This window comes from Tubulanus polymorphus, chromosome 3 (genome assembly GCF_964204645.1).
Source record: "Tubulanus polymorphus chromosome 3, tnTubPoly1.2, whole genome shotgun sequence".
In the NCBI taxonomy this organism is placed as follows: Eukaryota; Metazoa; Nemertea; class Palaeonemertea; order Tubulaniformes; family Tubulanidae; genus Tubulanus; species Tubulanus polymorphus.
The window spans coordinates 7,718,728-7,740,288 of record NC_134027.1 but is presented as its reverse complement, the minus strand read 5'-3'; the positions used below and the strand labels follow the sequence as shown (position 1 = coordinate 7,740,288).

Here is a 21,561-nt window from a genome sequence, read left to right as displayed (position 1 = left end):
CGCCGATACGCGAACTAGCGAATGAGACGGATAGTGAATGATATACGCTCTCGCGTCGGCATCATCTTAACAGTGATACGGCTCGGGTACAACAGCTCGTAATCACTGCTTATTCTGATTATATGGATGTCATTTTCAGTTCAATTTTAGACGACCGTACGACTGAAGATCTTAACGAATTGCCGCATCAATCATCGATCACATCGAATGTGTATATCACAACTCAATTTGCGCGATCATAAACAGAGCGATGCTTAATTCAGCCGACGAGTAGGAAACCGACCCACTGCAACCGGTGGTTGTGGAGATGCACACGAGTTCATACAAAACCGACCAACAAACTCGAAGCTTGAATTTTTAAGATGATACAATGCACAAAATGTTCAAGTTTGATGATAAATCCTGGGCCTACCAATCCCAATCTGAAGGGGAAAATTAAGCCACGCCAACTGCCCCAACAGGGTATTTGGCCCCTTGATTCGATTTCAATGAAATTCAGAAGAACTTGAATGCAGAAGACCAAGTTACAGAATTAGTGAACCTGGCGGACAATTGCCAAGTGGAACCCTTAATTACAATGATTCCCAATGGAAGGCTTCATTCAAGGGAATCATGGTTAAAGTATGCATGATTTTAGGCTGAATGATTTTAGGGTTTTTGACCCTTAAAACCAGCACCACGCCCTAAACACCAGGATGACTTGATAGCTGTTCAAAGACCACCAACTTACCTAGGAAAACCAATGTTAACTATGAATCAATTTTTCCAGGATAGTCCATCTTTATGCTCTGCTCACGATCACATTCTATCAACCTGGTAACGGTTCTATTTCTAAACTCATCAAAGAAGGTATTAGTATGGCAGACTGTGAAGCACGTTTGCATGAATGAAAAGACGTCATCTTTGATGATGACAAACTAACTACAGCATCCCCCTTACCAATCATAGTTAATACCGGCTATAAGCAATCATAAGTAATTTGTTAGCAGATCGCACACATCCACACTAACAGACGGAAAAATTACCACCAACCAGCAGCAGTTATATCATACAATAGTATCTGATTGCGTCTGAACCTCCCTGCCATTAAATCAGGCACCCAAAGATGCTAAAATCAGTCGTTTGCCGGTTCAGGCTGGTTGAAAGATTGTTCCTACAAACTGGAAATTTCCCATTTGAATTATGTATTTTGATTTGAATAGAGCAGTTCTGTAAATTCGCTCGACCTTCCAACTATATCTGTACTTCAATTTCAAAATCAAACCCCCCATTTCGTTCCTGATAGATGTAGTGGTGTGGGTTTTTCGGGGATACACCAAATCAAATCAAAATCAGTCGATCAAATAGATAAGACAGACAATTCCAGGTCAAGATATGAAAAAAAATACAATAGTATGTTAGAGCTACGAGCAACAATTGCTCGTAGGTTCGAGCGAGTCATAGGTCTAAGATATTTCAAGCAGTAAATAGAAGTTGTACAGGGTTTTTGGCCTGATAAATAAATTCCAAAATAGCCAACCCCAAACTAGAAAGCTATCTATACCACATCAGATATCGGAATAACATTTGGATAAAGTTTATGAATGACCGTGGATACTTCATTCCCATTTCAGCATTTCAGGGTCTGGTGGAATACGGTACAAGATATATATCGACATTAAGCCGCCGTATTGCAGTATTACGGACCTCAGTCGGTCAATCTAATAGCTAATGATCCCCGGGGTGAAATTATCGAAAGGGAATCTCGTATTGAACGCCGAACGACGGTACTGACCAGAAACCTACTCCGCAAATTACGTCACAACAGGGACCAATTTAGTGTCACTTTCACGGTGACAGCGATGTTAAAATCCCTACAAATTCCTAGTTAAACTGATATTGAAGTGTTTATCATATGAATAGCGCTTGCAATGATACTGAATCTCGCCGCGTATTGAATTGACTCATATAGAAAGAGTGAATCTAAGCTTTTAGACTTTCTCTAATGGGTAATAAAGAAGGTTCGATACCGATTCAACGACGGAATTCGTAGTATTGAACGCGCGCTTTCATTTTCGATGAAATTTGTCATAACATAAACTAATCGCCGAAGAAGGACGTAGCTTGAAAGTTACTGGTCTAGAAAGTTAATGAAACTATTGATTGAAAACCTGGTAAAGTGAATAATTCATTACGACAAATTTGACTTTGTCACGAATTTCGCTGAAGCTTCGACTAATTGGCCGAAATTAATTGTATAAAACTTAAATCCAAATGACTAGCCTTGAACTGAATTTCGGACACAGTCCACAACAGGATAACAATGATAAATTCCGCTCGCTGATTTCTGACTCTTGTGCGAGAAAGAAATTTGCCGAAATTTTGTCCATCATATAAGAAATTTAGCCATGAACATGAACCAAAAGAATCTTAGCAGTTTAACCTAAAAAGGAAAGTGAATTTCATTTGGGCAAAACTTGTTGCTTTTTCTATGATACGATTTAAAATGAAAATTGCTTGCAAAAATTGGAAAGCTTCAGTAAAAAGAGAATCCCACAATTATATGACGAAAGATATAGGCCCGAGAAGTTACTCACCACTGATGATTTATAAATTCAACGTTTCGACTATAACCTGAAAAGCTTCAGTTTCTAAATGATATTTCGAATCAGTTCCTACCTGTAGATGGCCGTTCCATTTCGTACATAAGAATGCTAATATTTCCTATATGTCGCAAAAACGATAATTCGTGAAAAAATGCCGGCGATAATAAGCGCGATGACGAAGATCTACGTTTATGAATCGTAGAGCGAAAGGAAGAGGTATGTAACGTGCGTTAGCCAGGCATTGAGCGTATGGACCTCGCAGTTTCATCTAAGTTCTATCTGAGCTATAAATCTGAGCAATACGTCGATGAACGGCCGACCGAATCATTGACGATTCTATGCATGAGTCCGAAGAGATATTAAGCCTGAAAGTCGCCGTGAACTGTCTTCAATTTGCGGTGCCATCGCCGGCGTCGACGACTTCGTGACGACGAGACAACCACTAAATTATCAAACAAACATCGACGATGATCTCTAGGGTGAGATCGAAACGTCGTGTCTTTTAAATATTTTAGATTTAATAAATAAATTCTGGTTTTTAAATTCTTTTAATCTGTAAATAGTGGGATTTTATCTTATTATCGACTCTGAAAGTCTCAGTCCATTCATCATTTCAAATTCTATAAACCTGTGCTCGAGGCAAATACAAAATACAGCATGATAAATATCATCAACTAATTTTTCACATTTTATCTTGAATACTGAATAAGTTGCCTTATTTATATTTCAATTTTCTAGATGCGTGGTGTAGACCGACTTTCTCATTTTAGAGCGCGATATTCAATCTGTCAGAGTAATCATACACCGAGATTGATCAAAATATAAAACAGTGCGGCGAAGAGCTGAGAAATTACCTTTCTCCATTCCTCCAGTCAGCGTTCGGTTCTGTTCTATTCTCACCCCTCAGGCTATATATTCACGCTCGATTTTTCTTGAAATATCTATCGATGATGATAGGAAAAAAATACATGTATCAACGGAGCGAGACAGATTTTTCACCATCATGAACACGCTATAGGCATAATTGCCGTCACAGCTGCTCCGTGTCTACGGTTGATTAAGATTTTTCAAATCAATGAAATGTTTTCCCGCTGGCTAAATAAGTAATTAGAGAAAAATCCAGGCCTATAGCTGAACCTGCTTTCCCACTAGATGGCGTGACTAGCAGTGGGTCACGTTTGGTTAGAGCGAAATAAACCATTCCATCCAATGTCAAAATAAGTTCGTGTTCGATGAACTTTGAACTGGATTTTTAGACTCCCGAATCCATATATCATCACAGCACCCACCAAATATACAATACTTTCATTCTTCTACTTGGATATCCTTGTTATAGTTCCCATAAATAATTGATTCATTTAAGAGATAAGTTCATTCAGATTTAATTGAAATGTTTGAAGAATTCGAACTCCGAAAAACGTATATTCGTCACTATTACAACATTTCGTCGAAGTATCACTACAGCATCACCGTCTACATAAACGGTTGATTAATCTATATTCCGAGACCTGGAAGAGTTCCACCTTAACGTTACACAAGTAGACTACGAAGAGTCTCTTAAAGACATGAGCTGAGAACGAGTCTTCAAGAACCATCGAAAACTGCTACACTTATTCACAATGACAAGTTCTCCTCTATAGTTTGAGCGCCCGTCAAAATCTTGCTCATTATTGCTTAGGGATCAGTCATTTATTATGTACGCATGAAATTTGACTTTTTCAACCCCTCCCCCCCCGCACCCCCTGTATGCAAAATGGGCCATTTTTTCATATACATTAAGCATTAGAGTACGCAATTGCACTTATCCCTCCCCCCTCCCCTAATGTGTACGTAATAAATGAATGATCCCTTATGCCTTAAATTGTGAAAATATAGTAGGTACAATTTTCCGAAGGGCTGTAGCCAACTTTCCTCATGTAGGAAACCCATCCATGATTGGACGCATCAATCAGAAGAGTGGAGAATCTTTGACAGCCGCGACAGTTATTCTACTATATTACCGGCGGTATGAAACGTGACCAGCCGGTTTAAACACACCTGGTTCATCGGAGCTGTAGATTGGAGACATAAATCCATTCATCTGTTTCGACGACGCTGTTTGTTGATACATTCGATTGAGTTCCAACGAATCATATCCATTTCAGGTTAGCTCATGAAACATAAAGCCCTGATCACACGAGCATTTTTGGCCCAGGCCAAATTTGGCGCTCTCTAATTAGGCACGGGACAAATTTGGCCCGAGCCTGATCCGTGCCAATTTGGCCCGGGCCAAATTGTGTCCATGTGATCGCGGCTATAAAACGCGACCAATTAGTGTATTTGACACAATTTTCTATTACCAGGAAAAGGAGACCAGATCAATATCATAGCCTAAGCTTTGAATCGGCTCATTGTTCAAAAAGCATCCGTTTTGGCTACGGAAGGTTAAACAACAAACAAGATCGACCATTTAGATACCCCCATACCTGAATCAGGATATAAACGCGATCATTATCAAGATATGGTATCTCAGCTACGATACGGTGAGGCGCTCTGTAGCTGATCGCGGCGAATGGCAAAAATTCTGGGGAAAAAATCGCTAAGCGTATCTGTGTAGGCATCTAGCGATTCTAACGAGCGATCGAGATCACCGAGCTTGACTCCTCTAGACCGATATCAATCTCGGTGTTCAGAGTTGATGATTAAAACATTTATCGTTTGACAAGTTTCTAGGAGTCTATCTAAATTCTATCTAAAACTTTAATGTTTCTCCGATGATCGAGTTTACATAAACTCCGAATCTGTCAGACGATGAATGTCTTAATCAGCAACTAGGCCTATGGGTTTTTTACCTTGATCACTGAACTTGCGACCAAAATCATGATTTCCACGACCATTCCAGAAAATGCACTTCTAATCGTCTGCGTGTCCGCTCTACAGCAATAAAATCGCCTTATTGCCATCAACCAATTGAATTTTCGCCAATTGAATTGGATCTTTTTAATCCAGCGATCAAACAAAATGCCAGCACTGCCACGAGACGTGGGATAACGAAATTACAGGCAAAGGAACAAAGGAAATGAAATCTTGAGACCAACCATCATTGTCTATTCATATGATATCTTCGTGCCTTCTCTGCTATATACTAAGTGGAAATTGCGTCATTTGAAAGTGGAATCTTGTTGAAATGCTGTTGACTAGACTCTATTTCTCAGTCACAGGACTGACACCAATTCTTAATAGCCAGAAAAATTGCCTAAAAATTGCCTAGTGAGTCACTACGCAGTGAGTCCTCATGGCCTTTCCGGCAAATCATTGGCGATTGCCTAATTCGTCCCGAGCATAACGAGAATTTCCCTGACATATTCATTGCTATCGATGGTCAACATTTCCAGGAACTGATTTAAACAAAATGGTAACAAAACTAATCATTGGTGTAGCGAGGCTTTATCATAGAAAATAATTTGTATTGAGATCAATAGTCTAAGGAATTCTGCTGAGTACGCGTGCTGTTATTTCAGCGACCAGTCTTTCAGATCTAAGCCGCGATCACACAAGCATCTTTGGCCTTGGCTAAATTTGACCCGGAAACAACCATTCAGATGCCAGGTGCAAAATGGGCCTGCTTGGCCCGACCAACAACTCCGAACCAGGCCGAGCCAAATTTTAGCACGGAACAAATGATCGCGTTTGAATTGCTACAGGTTCTGGAAGTGACTCACTTCGCGTTGTTTAAGCATTGTTTTAGTATCGAGTGAGTGGTTTACATGTGAACGGGCCAAATTTGACTCGGGCCTGCTCCGTGCCAATTTGTCTCCATGTCTCCAGCTATAGGCCTACTGAGTTTATATCATCACCAAGTCGCATTTTTGTTTCAGTTTTTTTTCTGAAAAAGGTTCTCTACTGAGAGTTATTATTTCTGCAATGACTCTCTCTCTCTGGGAGGAGAGTTGTTATTCCAGCTGCTTCAGTTGAACCTGCGACCAATTAACGGGTAAGACACATTTATAAGACACTCGGTAATAACACACAGATACTCTGAAATAGACAACGAGGACGTTCATCATCAAGTTGATTAAGCGGGAATTAAAATGCACACCTGCTATTGAAATAACACTAACAGGGTGTCTTAGATAAAATAGAATTACATCGGGAAGTATTCAACGTGATGCGGCTAATGCGATAATGAATTCTTTTACGAATGAAAATAGTCTCTGATCATCGATATCGAGGTGAAAACAGTAGACACCAAGATAGCACAATCATAATTCTATGAATTCCAACTGACCAACCGACTCCACCCATAAATTCCTAGCAGTATAGCAATTTACCGCCAGTCATGTTCAGAGTGCACTTAGCAGAAGACTCAGACTGATGTAGCAGTTTGCGTAGTTCCCTGGGGTTTGGTTGCAATCCCTAACCAGTGTTCTGCATATACCGGAATTCTAAATGGGCTGCATTCATGACATCGTGGCTGCTGAAGTAGCAAGGCTTTCCATCTCCCAAAAAAACAGAAACTTAAGCTTAATTTTAGTGTAATCTTCTATTTCTGGTAGGGGCAGCAAATATATTATGAAGGGTGGTTGATTTTCAATAATTTTGGTGTTTGATCTTGTATTTATCACATTAGCTCAATATATTTCAAAGTGATTATTAGCATTGATACAATATTGACATCCGCTCTGGTAGGGGCCGCAGATATTTTTTATCCACAGATATATAGCCTAACCACTAGCACCACATATCGGAAAGGTGCCCCAAACTGTCTTACCCCAATATATAGGCTCATTTCTATTCTTCCAACAAACAACTTAAAAAAATAAATTTGTTTTGGATGTCGATGCCCCGAAGATCCGACTACTCTGTCAATTTAAACACTCACACGCATGTATACACATGCCAGAAATCTACAGTCGATTTACAAGAACAATAAGAATCGATTTTTTGCCGCAATAAAATAATTTACTTTTCCGTGGATAAATATACTCCCGAGTTACTTCAGCGAGCTGACATTTATGAAATGTCGACGAACAAAGAAAACCGACAAAATAACCTCGGGTTAAAGAGCGTTACACACGTTCAAAAATACATACGAAAAACATATACACCACAGCTAAACTCCAGTGAGAGAGTCAGGTCTGACTGAATGCCTGAATTTCTTGTACAAACTTTGGTTTGACTAGAATTAGATCGTAATTCGATAGGCCTACGCCATGTCCAAATACAGCCTTCAAAATGCTAGAACTAAATTAACACGCGTAATAATATTCATACTAGGGTAGAATCCTGTTGCGCAAACTATATCGACTGCTGCAGTGAACCTCGTCACAGCGAACTTCACAGGACCAGAAAATGTTCATTAACCAATAGGCCTAATTTGTTAAAGGCTCATCCACAGTATGAAATAAATCAAATTGTCTTGATTGGGACAAAATTCCATATGTGTTATATCCGATGAATCGTTGTGTTCGAGTTCGTTGTAAGCAGGTTTCACTGTAGGCTTATTAACAAATTTTGGATCCTTTCAGAAATTTCATATTTCTTCAAAAAAATGTTTATACCAAAAGTGGACAAACAGCAGTGCAGTGGACAATGGACAATCAGCATGGGCTTCCTGGACACCCACACCTTCACATAGCCTAGTCCAGCAAGCGGTTCGTTGTAGGCCTATCCACATTGCTCTAGAGGCTCTCGATCCTGTGTTCAAAACCACCAGCAGACATTATTAAAATTTATGTGACTTGCTGACCACACTTTCAATGAATAAACCATCTATAGTAGGTCTATATTGACCTTATAATGATTTTTATTCTTCCAGTGACCTTAAGTGACCAGTCTATTTGTTTCAGGATAAAACTGTCATTAGAATGAACAAATTTAAGATGTAAAAATAATTCCCTGCTGGCAATGAGATTTATAGTCAGGGCGATTTAAAAGTTTTGAGAAAAAATAGCATTCTGCCGCGGTACATTGTCAATGACGCTGGTTCTCGGTGAACTACATGCTAAGCCTAAAGTCCCTTTTCTACTTTCTTGATTAACCTTGCATTTCAATTCTTAACTCACTAACTAAAATTAACAGTACTTAATCCTAAATTACCTACATCACATTTTCACCTGCAACTGATGAAGTTATGTAAATATCATTGGATGATGTGATTACCGGAAGATTACTGACCTGGCATAGGTTCATCATCTTCGGATTCGGATGCTGCAGAGTCTGATTTTCCGTTGATGAATTTCGTCCCATCTTTCCCACCACCGTCATCCCAGCCACTGATATTCTGATGTTGACGATTGTCATTTAATTTGTTGAAGTAATCGGCGGCGAATTGAATGAGATCGGGCGGTTTTTCTCGCAGAACATGCACGGTAAAATCCTGCAACAAATCTGTCAAACCGACTGGTATTTCAAAACTCATGATTGTCGATGTTTTCCGTTGATTTTAATCCGTTTACACCAGTTGCAGCTCGGATTCGGCAGCGCGTGGTGCAGGTCAACGCTTTGGTCGTTGTTTCTGTCGTAAAGTTAGGAATGAGGTAGGAGAGTAAACGCGTAATTGGTGGAAAAACGTTTCAAAAAATGACGAAAAAATTGAATTTTCGACACGGCTAGTGCTAAGTGACGTCACGGAATCATGATAACTGACGTCATTGATTGTTGAGCTCAGGTTATCACTCCGCGCTCAAAGAGGATGGCAATGCAGGGAAATTCCGTATTAGTTCAACCTGTCATAGGTTTCAAACTATCCCTAAGATATTTTGAACTTTAATTAGTTAGACCATCAAAAGATTTCTACCGAATTCATCAATTCGGTTTAAAGATATAGTGCCGTAAAAAAAATAGTTTTCGTAGCCGGAAGTGGCTGCCTGCTCTCGAGATAACCAAGTCGAATTCAAATACAAACGTCAAATAAAGTGTTTACAAAAATTAACTACATTGATACTAGGCCAACACATTAAAGAAATCAGCATTGAAAAAACAATTTTGTACTGAAGCAGGCTATACACACTTGGCATTATTAGGCATACTAAGAAATTGGAATTATAATGTCTCTCCTCATAGACTAAAAAGTAAATATGGTTCAGCAGTATAAATCAGTGTCAGGAATCCACGAAGGGAAAACAGATAATGATCCTATCAAAATAACAAATAATCCAAATTGAACATGGCTTAGATGATTTTATTTCATTGGCATTTACAGCACAAAATAGCCAACAGCTAAGATTTTACAACATTGGAATTATACAGAACTCTTGCAGTTGACAAAAACATATCAAATTGTCCATAATGTTTATGCCCATGGTCAAGTTGATATCAAGAGTTCACGCACAGCACATCTCGTTGTGGTATGCAACTCGAATTATGATTTACCAATATGTGGAAAGCGGAAACAAATGAGCTAAAGCATAACATACGTACCGGTATATTGTTCTACAAAAATTACTAAAAAAAATCTTTGTCACATATGTCTAATTGATTTCTGTGTAGGATCTTAATACATCTATCTGTTCCCAGATACTGGATAGTCTGTAGTGGGCAGATTTAACAACAGTAGTGAATCAAAATCTACTCTAATTGTAAATCAAACATAGAGATCATTAATAAAAGTTTATCTTATACAGCCAGCCTACTAAAACTTTTCTCAAAAGTACAAAATGATGAATGAATATGCAACTTCTAAGAACTCCTGCTTACAACAGAAAAGAGTACAGATTTTCAGATTCATATGAAATGTGATGCTTCACTTATATTAAGACAATATATCCTATATCCATGTATGGTAACAAATATAATATGAATACAATGAGCCAAGATGCGAAATTTGTTCCCCAGAGTAATAGAGCTGGTACAATACATTGTATGAAGGGCAAAAAAGGATGATCATAGCTATGTACTTGCTGACAATACAACATCGATAAAACCACCACAGAAAAGAAATATACAAGTTCCTACCCCAGATATTATATACAAGCTCTTTTAGATAATATTTACACAATAACTACATTCATATTACGCAGACCCAGTGATTATATACAATTTAATATACAAAGTGACAAAAATGCATCAATTGAATTTGATCTTAAAATATTTTATACACAAGCTTACATAATAATATGATGAAAGTTTTTAACTTTTATGGCAAACTTTTCTATTAATGAACAGCACAACAGAAGATCCACGTAGGCTACTGAATGTGTGGACTTAAATATGCAATATTTCCATTATCTTTTAAACTGAATCCAGGACCATTGGCAGATTTTTCAAAATTAGTTCTGTCCTGTCCTTTTACATCTAGAATTTCCAAGAGTTGATATGAAGTTAAAACTATTTAACAATATACACACATATGTATAGAATTATATATATGAAATACACAATGCTATTACATTATCTCCATAATGAATCAAATGAAGCACCAAACAACATTGATGTTACATTACAAATACCGGTAATATTTCATCAGTCATTTCCAGTACAAACGTACATGTGACATGCATGTTTGTGTGTATATAGTCAACACAGAAAGATAATTTCTAAACCATGTATGGTACAGTAAAATACAAAGTACAACCCATGGTGAATTGGGGATTGTTGAATGAACATTAAATGTCTGATATTTTTCAGTATTCTTACAATGTTTTTTTACCCAGATGAATGTACACAATTCTGTTGGTAGGCGTACAATACATTGTCATGTCATCAAAATGATGATGTGTAGACCATTTGCAGCACTTTGCGCCGATCCAAGCACAAGCCTTAATCCAAACGGTTAGAAATGAATAAAATACTATGGCCCGCATTTGATGAATCCCGTGGGTAAGATACATTATATCAGTCAGTCTTCGGTACTGGATTCACTTGATAAAGGATTAGGTTCACCAGTCACACGGCAGCGGTGCGATATTGCCTTCTCGTATGCTTTACGCACCGCTTTTCTGATGTGTAGTTTTTTATTTTCGAGTAGTTTTGCTTGGTCGAGCCCTGAATCAACTCCCAGAGGTTCCAATTTATTCCGCGGAAGCCATTGCCTAGAAAAAATCAGAGTATTATGATATTCAGCATAAATACACTGTGGATTGTAACAGGTGCAATCACTTAGTGAGCATGCTAAATATTTTTTCTTACCAGGTGCGTTTGGTGTCGAAGAATAGAACTAAGTAAACCAGATCGTCGTGTCGTTTTTGAAGTTGTAACACATCATCAGGTGGAACTGGAATCGGAACACCATTGTGAAAATATCCGGTCTTTGGCATTTTAGGGTTGATTATCTGAAAAATCATACAACCAAGATGTCACTAAGAAAAAAGAGACCGATTGTCTGAAATGACTTTCAAAGAAGACATCAATATCATTGGTTTATGCGGCAACTTCACTCACCAGGGCTGGATACCAGGGATATCCACGACATTTTGCCCAGACTAGATCCAGTGGCTCCAACGGTATGACCTCATCCTCTTCATCCTCGCACATAAATCTAGTTTTTGTACGGACTGAAAATATTCATTTAGATTAGAAGATTGATATAACCCTCAAAGAAATGATCGTTCACTGATACTTTGATGAGGAACAATATATGCGGCTAACAACATAAAACAAGTTCATACAGAAATGAAGGTCAGATGCATTAAACTATGGATATATCATCATGATTAACTAAATGTATCTGATATTTTTCTTAAAGATCACATTTCCCGTAAATATATTACTCCAGAAATACATTAAGATTAGTATTTTTAAATGTATACTGTAGGATAGAAATATTGCAGCAATTTTTTTAAGTGTAAATTATACAGCTCATGTATATCCATAGTTTACTGTACTTACCAATAAAAACGATTAAAGCCTAGGATTTAAGGAGAAAATCAAAAAAATTGATGAGATAAATAATGACACATGCAAGAGAAAATATAGTTTAGGTACGATTAAGAAACACTTAACTTGACTGAAATATCTATGTACCGGAAATAAATGTTCAAAACAAGGATAGATATTCAAAAAAGGCCTTCACAATAAAGAAGAGGTAACTTCAGAACATGCACATCCTTTCACGATTTCATACATGTACTACTCAAATACTCATATACAACAACCAAAAACCATATCAAATTGTGGAAATAACATATATATATATATATATATATATATATATATATATATATATATATATATATATATATATATATATATATATATATATATTGATGAAAGAAATCCTAATTCAAATCAGCAGGCCCAAACGAACATATAGTTTCTCCTACCTATGCCATCGGAATGACCCGATTTTGAGTGCCCGACTAAAATCAGAAAAAAATTTGTCAATCGTATTTTTGAGATTAGAAGCAACTAGTGATAGATGATGAACAATTAACAAACAAAATGCAATCGGTGCAAAATATTAGGGCAACGATAACATGGAACACATTGCTGAAAAATAAACTAAACCCCCTGAACTGAAAAACTGAACTCGGGACCAGAGTTTAAGGCCAGTTTCACATATCAATGCTCAAGGCTAACAAAGTAAATTAATAATATCATTTGGCTTTATATTATATTTATGGTGCGTGTTGGACTAACACAGGATCATTCAAAAAGAAATCAGTCTGTTTTCGACATCCAAAAATTCTGAAGCACATTTTCAAAGAATCTTTTAGTTAAACTAAAATCCTAAAATTTGTTTAACATTATGAAACCGGCCTTTCCTCGTAATAATTTAACTCACAAACCTAACCGTCCATGTTCTCTATAGTGAGAAGTATTTTGTGGACTTTGTCGAGAGTTGATCTGTTTCCATAAAACTTGGATCGATTTCTCTTTCATTGATTTTGTCGGAGATTCAACTATTTTCGCATCGTTATTATTGCTATTTTGTAAAACAGTTTTTTCAGCAACTTTATTGGCATGATAATCACCCGATGAAAAACAAACGTCGATTTCAGTTTCTGATGATTCTGTAGGTTTTACATTTTTCAAACAAATATCGTCATCGGTCGTATTTCTATTTTTCTGGGGCGGACTTGAAAACTCAATTCTTGCTCTTGCAGACTTTCGCTTTCGAGACAATATACGATTGGTTTTGGTCAAAACATTTTTTGACACGGGCTTTGAACACAGATAATTTCTTATATCGTTTGGATTATGTTTAATGATGATAGATTTATTTATCTCGTATGATCCCTCTTCTGTTGAGGATGAATCACCTGTTCATGGAAAAAATGTTTAGGACACATTAGTTTCGTGAAGTTTCCTTTCCGATCTCTCCGGTATATGAGCCACCAACTCAACGAAAACAAACTACAGATAATGTTTTGATGAATAGAGGACCAACACTACACCATTAACGTGCATATCACTATGGTGTATACTATCTCAATTATAGACACTTGCTATAGTTTAGAGAAAAACTCAGCTATCATTCCATCAAACAACATTGGTGGCTAAATAACATGGACTTTTACACACACATTCACCACCACCAAATTTCAATGATCTAGAGTGTGAGAACAAACATTGCTCCTATGTTATAGCCTGACTTATACATCTAAAGGTACATTGTACATGTTCTAAAACCGAAGCTCCAAAAGCACAAGCGTTAAGCGAAACAAAATTAAGTTTGAAATGTATTGGCAGGCACATCAAACAAGAATAACTACACATACACATAAGGATTAAAAGCATATCAGTGATACATGGAAAAAGCAGGGTATAAAGCAGGGGCCTGTAAATCCTGTTTTCATCTTCCCAACTTTGGAGATAAGACATTAGGGTATTTTGTAAGTACGATGTTAGTTCTAGCGCTTTGTCTTTCTCAAAATAGTTTGCGAGATAGCTTCTATTGCTTATTGAGAAAGAGGAGCAATATGAGATATACCGAGGGGTGACAGTATACAACTATGCTCAGTGTGTTCGGTGCTGGATGAGATCAAGTTTCACCTGGTCTCGCTCTATCTCACCTTGGCGTAAAAATGCCGGTCGCAAAACGGGGCCGCCATCGGCGTCGACATTTCCATTGCTATTTTCATCGCCTTCGAATATAGGGTAAGACGCGGAGCCAAAGTTGTCACGTTTTTTCTTTTCTAAAATGCATAATACCATTCAATAATACACACGACAGCCACATGCTAGAGAGAAAGACAAGAGTTGCGTGGAAAACAACTCAGGCATTTGTTGCAGACGGAGGGATGAAAATAATCAAACAGATACACAGTATATATATATATATATATATTTATGCGTGCAAATATGTTTGAACTGATGATCGAAACAATGATACTGGCCGCTGAACAACAGGTACAAACAGAATGACATTTTGGATGTAATTTCAGTTAAGTATTCTTATACATGTAGTAATACTATACGGTAATAAGTGTTCATTGTCATAATGAATATCACCTATTATTCTTAGTTCAGAATTAAAGAAAATAATTTAGTTAGTTTCCAATGTTCAGCAGCTATAGTATGTTCCACATACGGTAATGAATCGTATGAGCACTAGCGAGAAAGCACTGGGAGGAGCATTCATTATTGAAAAACGATTTTCCTGACGATGTCATGCGGGGAATCAAGCTAACTGTACAGACACGGATATAAAGAATTTCAATGAAAAAATATCTATGAATATAAAGAGTATATACGATAATAAATAACTGATTGATGGGAATAACGCACAGCACAATAAATGAAGATTAGTGATAATAGCTCAGCGAATAGTAAATACACAGATCATGTGATAGATAAGCTGTGTGATACATACTGTGTCTGCCTCGCTGCGAGAATCGCGCCGATTTGTCGTCGTCGCCGCCGATGCTGCTTCCCGAACAACAACTTTCGCAATCCGACGAGTCAGTGTTCTCCGTCTCTGAACACGATGTCGAATCGTCGCAACTACTCATGGAGTGATCGATTCTATAGCGCATGAAACTCTCCGGATGCTCGGCTCCCGCTGGAGGAAACGCGATATCGCCGCATTCGGTCATCGGAGTACTGTGATGTCGCGGACTCGACGTCGGTCCTGGCGAACGTGGGGTTTTCACCGATTTCGAACAGATTTTCGTCGGCACCACCGGTGTAGCTACAGCGACCGGTTTCGGTGATTTCGGAGACGTGGAGACAGACGGTTTCGGCGATTTTGGAGTCGGAGAACCGAGCGCCGGTTTTTTCGCCGGATTTAAATCAGTTTCGACGTGTAACACGCTCGCGGAACGTTTTCTCCCGCGACCAGGTTTCGCCGAAATCGCCGCCAGTTTCGCAACATCTTCCGACGTTTCATTCACAGGTTTGGGCTCTTCTTCCTTTTCCGATTCCTCCTTGATCGTGTCTTCTGGCGCGGCCAGTACCACAGGCGAAGGTCGGATTTTCGGCGGTCGTCCTGGGCCCTTTCGAACGGGAGTAGAACTAGTGTTTGTCGATGTGAGATTAAGTTTAGTCTGGTGGTAGGCTTTCTTACTAAATAGTACAGCGGTACGTCGATTGACACCGGAGGGCGAGGCACACGATGTGCTCCTCTCTGAGTTTAGCCCAGTTGATGATTTTTGAGGCGTAGCTGGCTCAGGCTTCTTATCTTCTGAAACTAAAATATCAACGCTTTGATTCGAAGTGAAACATATCTAAATTTTTATGCCAACGATAACTATACCGAATACATACTATAGATACATAAACAATTTTGTGAAGTGTGTATTTGGTCTATGAAAAAAATACCTATTTCCTCTGTGTTAGCCTCCTCTATTTGTTCAACTGGTAACTCGCTGACTGATGACCTCGGCTTACGACCTCGTTTACGACCTCTTCCGACTGTTCTTGGAGGTGTTGTCGAACTATCACGATCACCTCGTTTCATAGCTGATCGCGGCGTTTTGGTCAGTCTTCCATATTTTGTTTTTACAGGCGTTCGTGGGGTTGCACTGTCTTTCTCAGTATCTGACACTAAAGACCATACAGAAACAAACTTGTTGAATAATAAAACAAGCAACATAATACCTCATTTCATAAAGACTGACCTGTACTCCCATCAAGATCAGCTTGGGTAGCCGAGCCTTTCTGTAAAGCTAACTGACGTCGTACCTTCACTATTTCACGTTTGATCTGTTTTGCTAAACGAGATTTCTTGCCTAAATTTATAATTCAAAGATGCATATAGATAGCTAGATGGCGACGATCAGGATTAACAAACCGAAGAATAAAACATTGCCTTCAATAGCAATTGATTTGATTATTCATCGTTGAACCATTACCTGGTTGTGAATTCGCGATGTCCATTTTATCGAGCAGAATTCGTAATTGTTCTTCCAACGGCATATCTGCTCTTACATCCGGAGGCAAAAAGCTGTCAACTGGAAAAGCAATTCACATTTCAAAATAACCAGTAGTTTCTTTACATATTCATATAGAATTACATTCATCTTACAACTGATCTATCAGTTGCAGTAGACAATCACAAAATAAACTTACTGTCTTCGAGTGTCGCGATTGGTTCTCTTTCAAGTTTCGGTCGATCTTTTAAATGCAATCCAGTCTCCATGTCATAGCCAACCTGTTCCGCAGTACGTCTCATGGATCGAATAATAGCACCACCCTACAAGCCAAACACAATAAATCATCACTGGTGAAACATGTATACAACATAGAAGATTCAATAAACAATATGATTAAAGTAATTGATGGTTTTTTTAAAGCCAGGTCAAAGATTTTGTAATAACTTGTTCTTGGAGACATTTTTGAAGAAATACATTTTCAGAAGATTGTGGCTTTATCTCAGTCAACTGAATGGCATTATACCTGATCTCGTAGACGAACTGCTGCCCGATAGAATACTGTATCTTTCGCGTTGTATTTCATACAGTTATTGATCGTCAAATCAAAATCGGCTTCGAAGGCATCGATCGACTTATACTGATGACCATTGACCTTTTGTCTCATCGTCAAAAAATCCATCGGATTCTTTATATAACTGTAATAATCTGGCACCTGAATTGAATAACGATTATGAGAATATAATATTCTTCTAATATGACAATATAACATTCTTCTAATAAGAAATCAGGAATAAGATGAACGCTTCCAAGATTTACATAACACAAGGCCTGCCATCTGGTTGGAGAGCAAAACAGTGAGCTACTGTTATTGATTATTCAGTATGACATACCTCATCTCCATTGACTGGCTCAGCGAATATATTTCCAATATCTTTCTCTTGAAGTTGATCCAATGTTTTCCTCAATAATACATTGAATGGCTGCAACTGCATCTCAGTATTCATCTGAATGATCCGCACCTAAATGCAATATGAATGACATGAATCAAAGTGGTCATATCAAGCCATACAAGTTATGCCACTCTAGGATTATCGCGTGTAACTCACCTGTTCTCTTTTCATTTTCTCACGTTTCCTGATCAGTTCGACGAGTAAACGAGCTTTTTCTAAGTCTTGTCGCAGTCGTTGCCAATATTTCAACTGATCTTTCAGCGCATCGCTTTCTTTGTCATTCTGGGTCTTGAATCAAAACAAATACGTCAAACATTTAAAACAAAGTTGAAATAGTTTTCTGAGGAGAGTCAGTTGACTTCAATGAAAATGGGTTCTATAATTGGAATTGGGTGACTGGAATACCTGATCCCTATGACGAGACATATGATTTGATTGTAAGCGTCTGAGTAGCGGTACGCCATTCCTCGATTGTCGTTTTAATGTCCAATAACTCTGTAAATGTCCGATAAACTGATTTTTTCTCTGCAACACGATTCTTGACGCTATCTTAGCCAGCCTACAAATGCAAAATCATTCACCGGTATATACAATATGACTTGGAGGAACAAGAGGACTATATAGGTAAGATTCACTAAACCATTATTTTTCAAATAGCTATTTTTGATGCCGTAAAATGTTCAATAATGTTCATATAGATTAATACCTAGTAGGTGTTATCTAAGGGGTTCTGTGTGAGTCGATGTGCGCTACATTATCAATATTGGCTTCTCAAAATAACGATCACAATTGTGAACTGGCTGGTGAATGCATTTTAATCATTGATACATTCAAATCCAAAATGCCTTTATTGTTATGTGTTATTTTTCAAGGCATCAATAAACTCTCAAGTTAGTTCTTTTATTCCTACTAATACTAGTACAAACCTCTGTTGCGGTATAACTGGTATAGATACTATCGGCATCGCGTTGCGCTTTTCAGCCAAAATCTTTCTCGCCTTTCTCATTTTCTGTCTCGATATTGCTTTCGCCCGTTTCGCCAGATTCGCCTGCTCCTCCGAATTGACGAGCATGCTCGTGTTGTCGCTCGAGTTGTGATGGTCGGCGGGAGCGTGTACGTCGCAGAACGCCGTTTTACGCACGGTGAAACTCGTGCCGCCGATCCCCGTCTCGCGTACCGGCTCTATTTTCATATACAACCCGGCTTGTTGAGCGCACGTCACGTGGAACGCAGTGTAACAGTTCGTTTTATGACACTGAATACACGCTCCCGTGCCGCGTTGTTTACAAATATAACACGACAATTTCCACCGCGCGGCTGGAATGTGATCGATGCTGTCAATCGGCTCCAGAAACACAGTGTTCGCGAAGCCGACCTCCGGTATCCACAAAGCACAAACCACGTGCGCCCAGTGACCATCGTCCGTCTGTTTAAAAGCGCCACCTTTATTCGGGCAAAGCGAACAATCAACAGCCGTCGACGGAGACTGAAGGCAACGTCTACACAACCATTGTCCTTCGGGTATGTACGGCACACCGTAGCACTCCTGGTGCACCGCTAAATTGCACATGTCACAAAATAATATGACATTACTGTTTTGACACTCGCCATCCATACAAATACTGCAGACGGCGTCCTCGTCAATTGACGGAGTCATATCATTGCCGGAAGATTGACTGTGGAAGAAAGCTTCCTTTTCGAATCGGTCCATGAGAGTTTCGAACATTTCCTGCGTCACCAACGTGTGACCATCTTCTTTACGCGTGTCATTTATCAGTTCCAACCAGGCGTGATCCTACAAACCAAACAGTCGCAAACATATAATCAGCGTACACAATTACAGATTAAAAATCACAAAATGTAAGTCAGTTACAATTTTTCTTCAAAATATTGCCCCGGATGATTGGATATGATTCAAATATTAACAGATTTTGTGTTCTGCGGAAGCCTAAGCCTTTTTAGTACCTAGAAGACCACAAGGTAAGTCGACCTTTCTAGTACCTAGACGAACATGTACAATTTTGATAGGTCTTGTTTAATGCAGTAAGTAGTTATGTTTGATCAGGACCAGAAAACTTGTCTCTGGGGAGTATGAAATAGTTTCATATTGGCAGCATTATTGTGATTCACTGGTACAGTTGACTAGACCTTATTGATATGGTTAAGTCGGTTAATAAGAAATCTGGATATCTAATATAAATTCATGAATCGATAAAATGAAATATTTCAATACCTCTTCATCCATGTCGTATTCAACATCATCGTCAAGTTCGTGAGAAGCTTTATCGATATACCGATAGTAGGACGACGGACGAGCTGGAACAGTTGGCGGCTTCACGTAATCATCTAAAACTTTGAACGAAGCTTCGGGAAGTCGCGAGGTCGTGTGATGTCCATGATGATGATGATGATGATGATGATGGGGACTAGCGGACGCTTCCTTTTTCTTCAACGCCTGCTCGAGATTTTTGGCCGATTTTGCGATCGTCTTGTCAAGTTTTTCCTCTTTTTCCGTGTTGTCCTGGTTATCGATTTCATCCTGATTGATCACCTCGAGCGGGTCGAATATATTTATCCGATGAATCCGTCCTTCCAATTCGACCTCGACCATTCGCTGAGCTTCGGCGTAAGTCAATGTCTCGCGGGTCGCATTTCGGAACAAATCCGGAGGTGTCGGAGACCGCTGCACCAGGCGGTTATTATTCAATTTACTGTTTTTCTTTTTGCCAATTTTTTTCGTCGTGCTGCTTGCCGGAGAGGGTATACTTTCCAGATTGTTGTGATCATGGTTTAGAAGATGGAATCGAATTCCGCTGTAACTTTTATACACCCTGCCACATTTTGGACATTCATACGGCGGCTTAGTAGCCTTCAGATTGTCCACATATGTCGGGAGATCAAAATCAATGCCCATTTTGTTGTTGCCCGACATACATTCCAGAATGACAGTAATAATCAGTTATCTGAAATGATGATCAATGAATATTTGCTTTAATAACAAGATAAAAAGTGAAGTTCACAGATCAAATCCATTTTTCGTGTTTTTCAACAGGACGGCCAAGTATTTGTCAAAAATGTCTGTAGGTTTTTTTTAGGGGCCTATTACAAAACCAAAACAATAAAGGCAGCGTGTGGCTAAGTAAACTCCAATGACGAATGATATTCAGATACAAGGACAGTACCTCCTGTGGCTGTGGAGTAAGTTTAGTGGTGCATTTACCAGACAGATATTAACCCTAATCTTTCAATGTTTTTCTTCAGTGTTAAGTTGAAAATGGATCACTGATCATCAAAAAAAAAAACTTCTTGGTCTTTGGGTTTTTTCCATGTAATGTCAATGTACGTAGAGTGAGTAGGGCCTTTTGTTTGCGCAATAGACCTTAGTGTTGTATTATAGATTTCACTGCCTTTAGTTTAATCTTACACTGATTTCTTACTGTACTGGAGTGGGAAATGGAATGAATTTAACGATGATGAATGAATGAAGTGAAAATGGCCCCGAGATTTAAAATGATTTGCTTGTTTCGCGTCTGAGCGAGAGACTCGCTAGATTACGGACCCACTTCTAGCAGTACCCTTTATTCAAACCTACCCCAGAAAACTAATCGTAATTATTTGTCATAGTTTCTACTCGGCGCTGCCTCTCCTCCACGTAGAACGCATCAACAGTTGTATTTTAATCAGTTTTCAATGAGAAAAAGAAGCCTGATGCACCCGGAAGTCAACAGAATTTATTCAAGCGCATGCGCAGTGTCGATGGTTCGCTTGCCAGAGGTTTTTCATCTCAAGGTC

At 38.7% G+C, this 21,561-nt stretch overlaps 3 protein-coding genes across 5 annotated transcripts in view; 1 reads left to right on the top strand and 2 right to left on the bottom strand.

Annotated features, from left to right (window-relative positions):
• Positions 1-9,112, bottom strand: part of LOC141901779 (cAMP-dependent protein kinase type II regulatory subunit-like) — a 44,711-nt gene extending 35,599 nt beyond the window's left edge. The window contains exon 1 of one of the 2 annotated variants that reach the window (XM_074789238.1): positions 8,742-9,112. In XM_074789238.1, coding sequence (XP_074645339.1) covers positions 8,742-8,985 — 244 coding nt within the window. In that variant the 5' untranslated portion in view covers positions 8,986-9,112. Of the gene's footprint in view, positions 1-3,439; positions 3,667-8,741 lie in introns of those variants that run through there. The other variant, XM_074789240.1, reaches the window with a different exon arrangement.
• The window catches only part of LOC141901788 (small ribosomal subunit protein uS12), a 38,478-nt gene continuing 23,097 nt past the window's right edge, over positions 6,181-21,561 (top strand). Inside the window, exon 1 of the mRNA XM_074789261.1 lies at positions 6,181-6,184. Coding sequence (XP_074645362.1) covers positions 6,181-6,184 — 4 coding nt within the window. The remainder of the gene's footprint in view (positions 6,185-21,561) is intronic.
• On the bottom strand, positions 9,741-21,479 carry LOC141901769 (peregrin-like). Of its 2 annotated transcripts, XM_074789220.1 has the most exons (15): positions 21,362-21,479; positions 20,003-20,732; positions 18,696-19,564; positions 18,175-18,328; positions 17,926-18,057; positions 17,710-17,838; positions 17,343-17,531; positions 17,016-17,139; positions 16,793-16,897; positions 16,565-16,675; positions 16,266-16,490; positions 15,319-16,134; positions 11,946-12,058; positions 11,694-11,836; positions 9,741-11,596 (listed from the first exon to the last, which is right to left on the bottom strand). In XM_074789220.1, the coding sequence occupies exons 2-15, from the start codon at positions 20,699-20,701 to the stop codon at positions 11,404-11,406; spliced, it is 4,002 nt and encodes a 1,333-aa protein (XP_074645321.1). In that variant the 5' UTR covers positions 20,702-20,732; positions 21,362-21,479; the 3' UTR covers positions 9,741-11,403. The 2 variants fall into 2 exon arrangements, with proteins under 2 accessions (XP_074645321.1, XP_074645319.1); XM_074789218.1 differs by lacking the exons at positions 9,741-11,596; positions 11,694-11,836; positions 11,946-12,058 and adding exons at positions 12,924-13,765; positions 14,519-14,641 and having other exon boundaries at positions 16,799-16,897.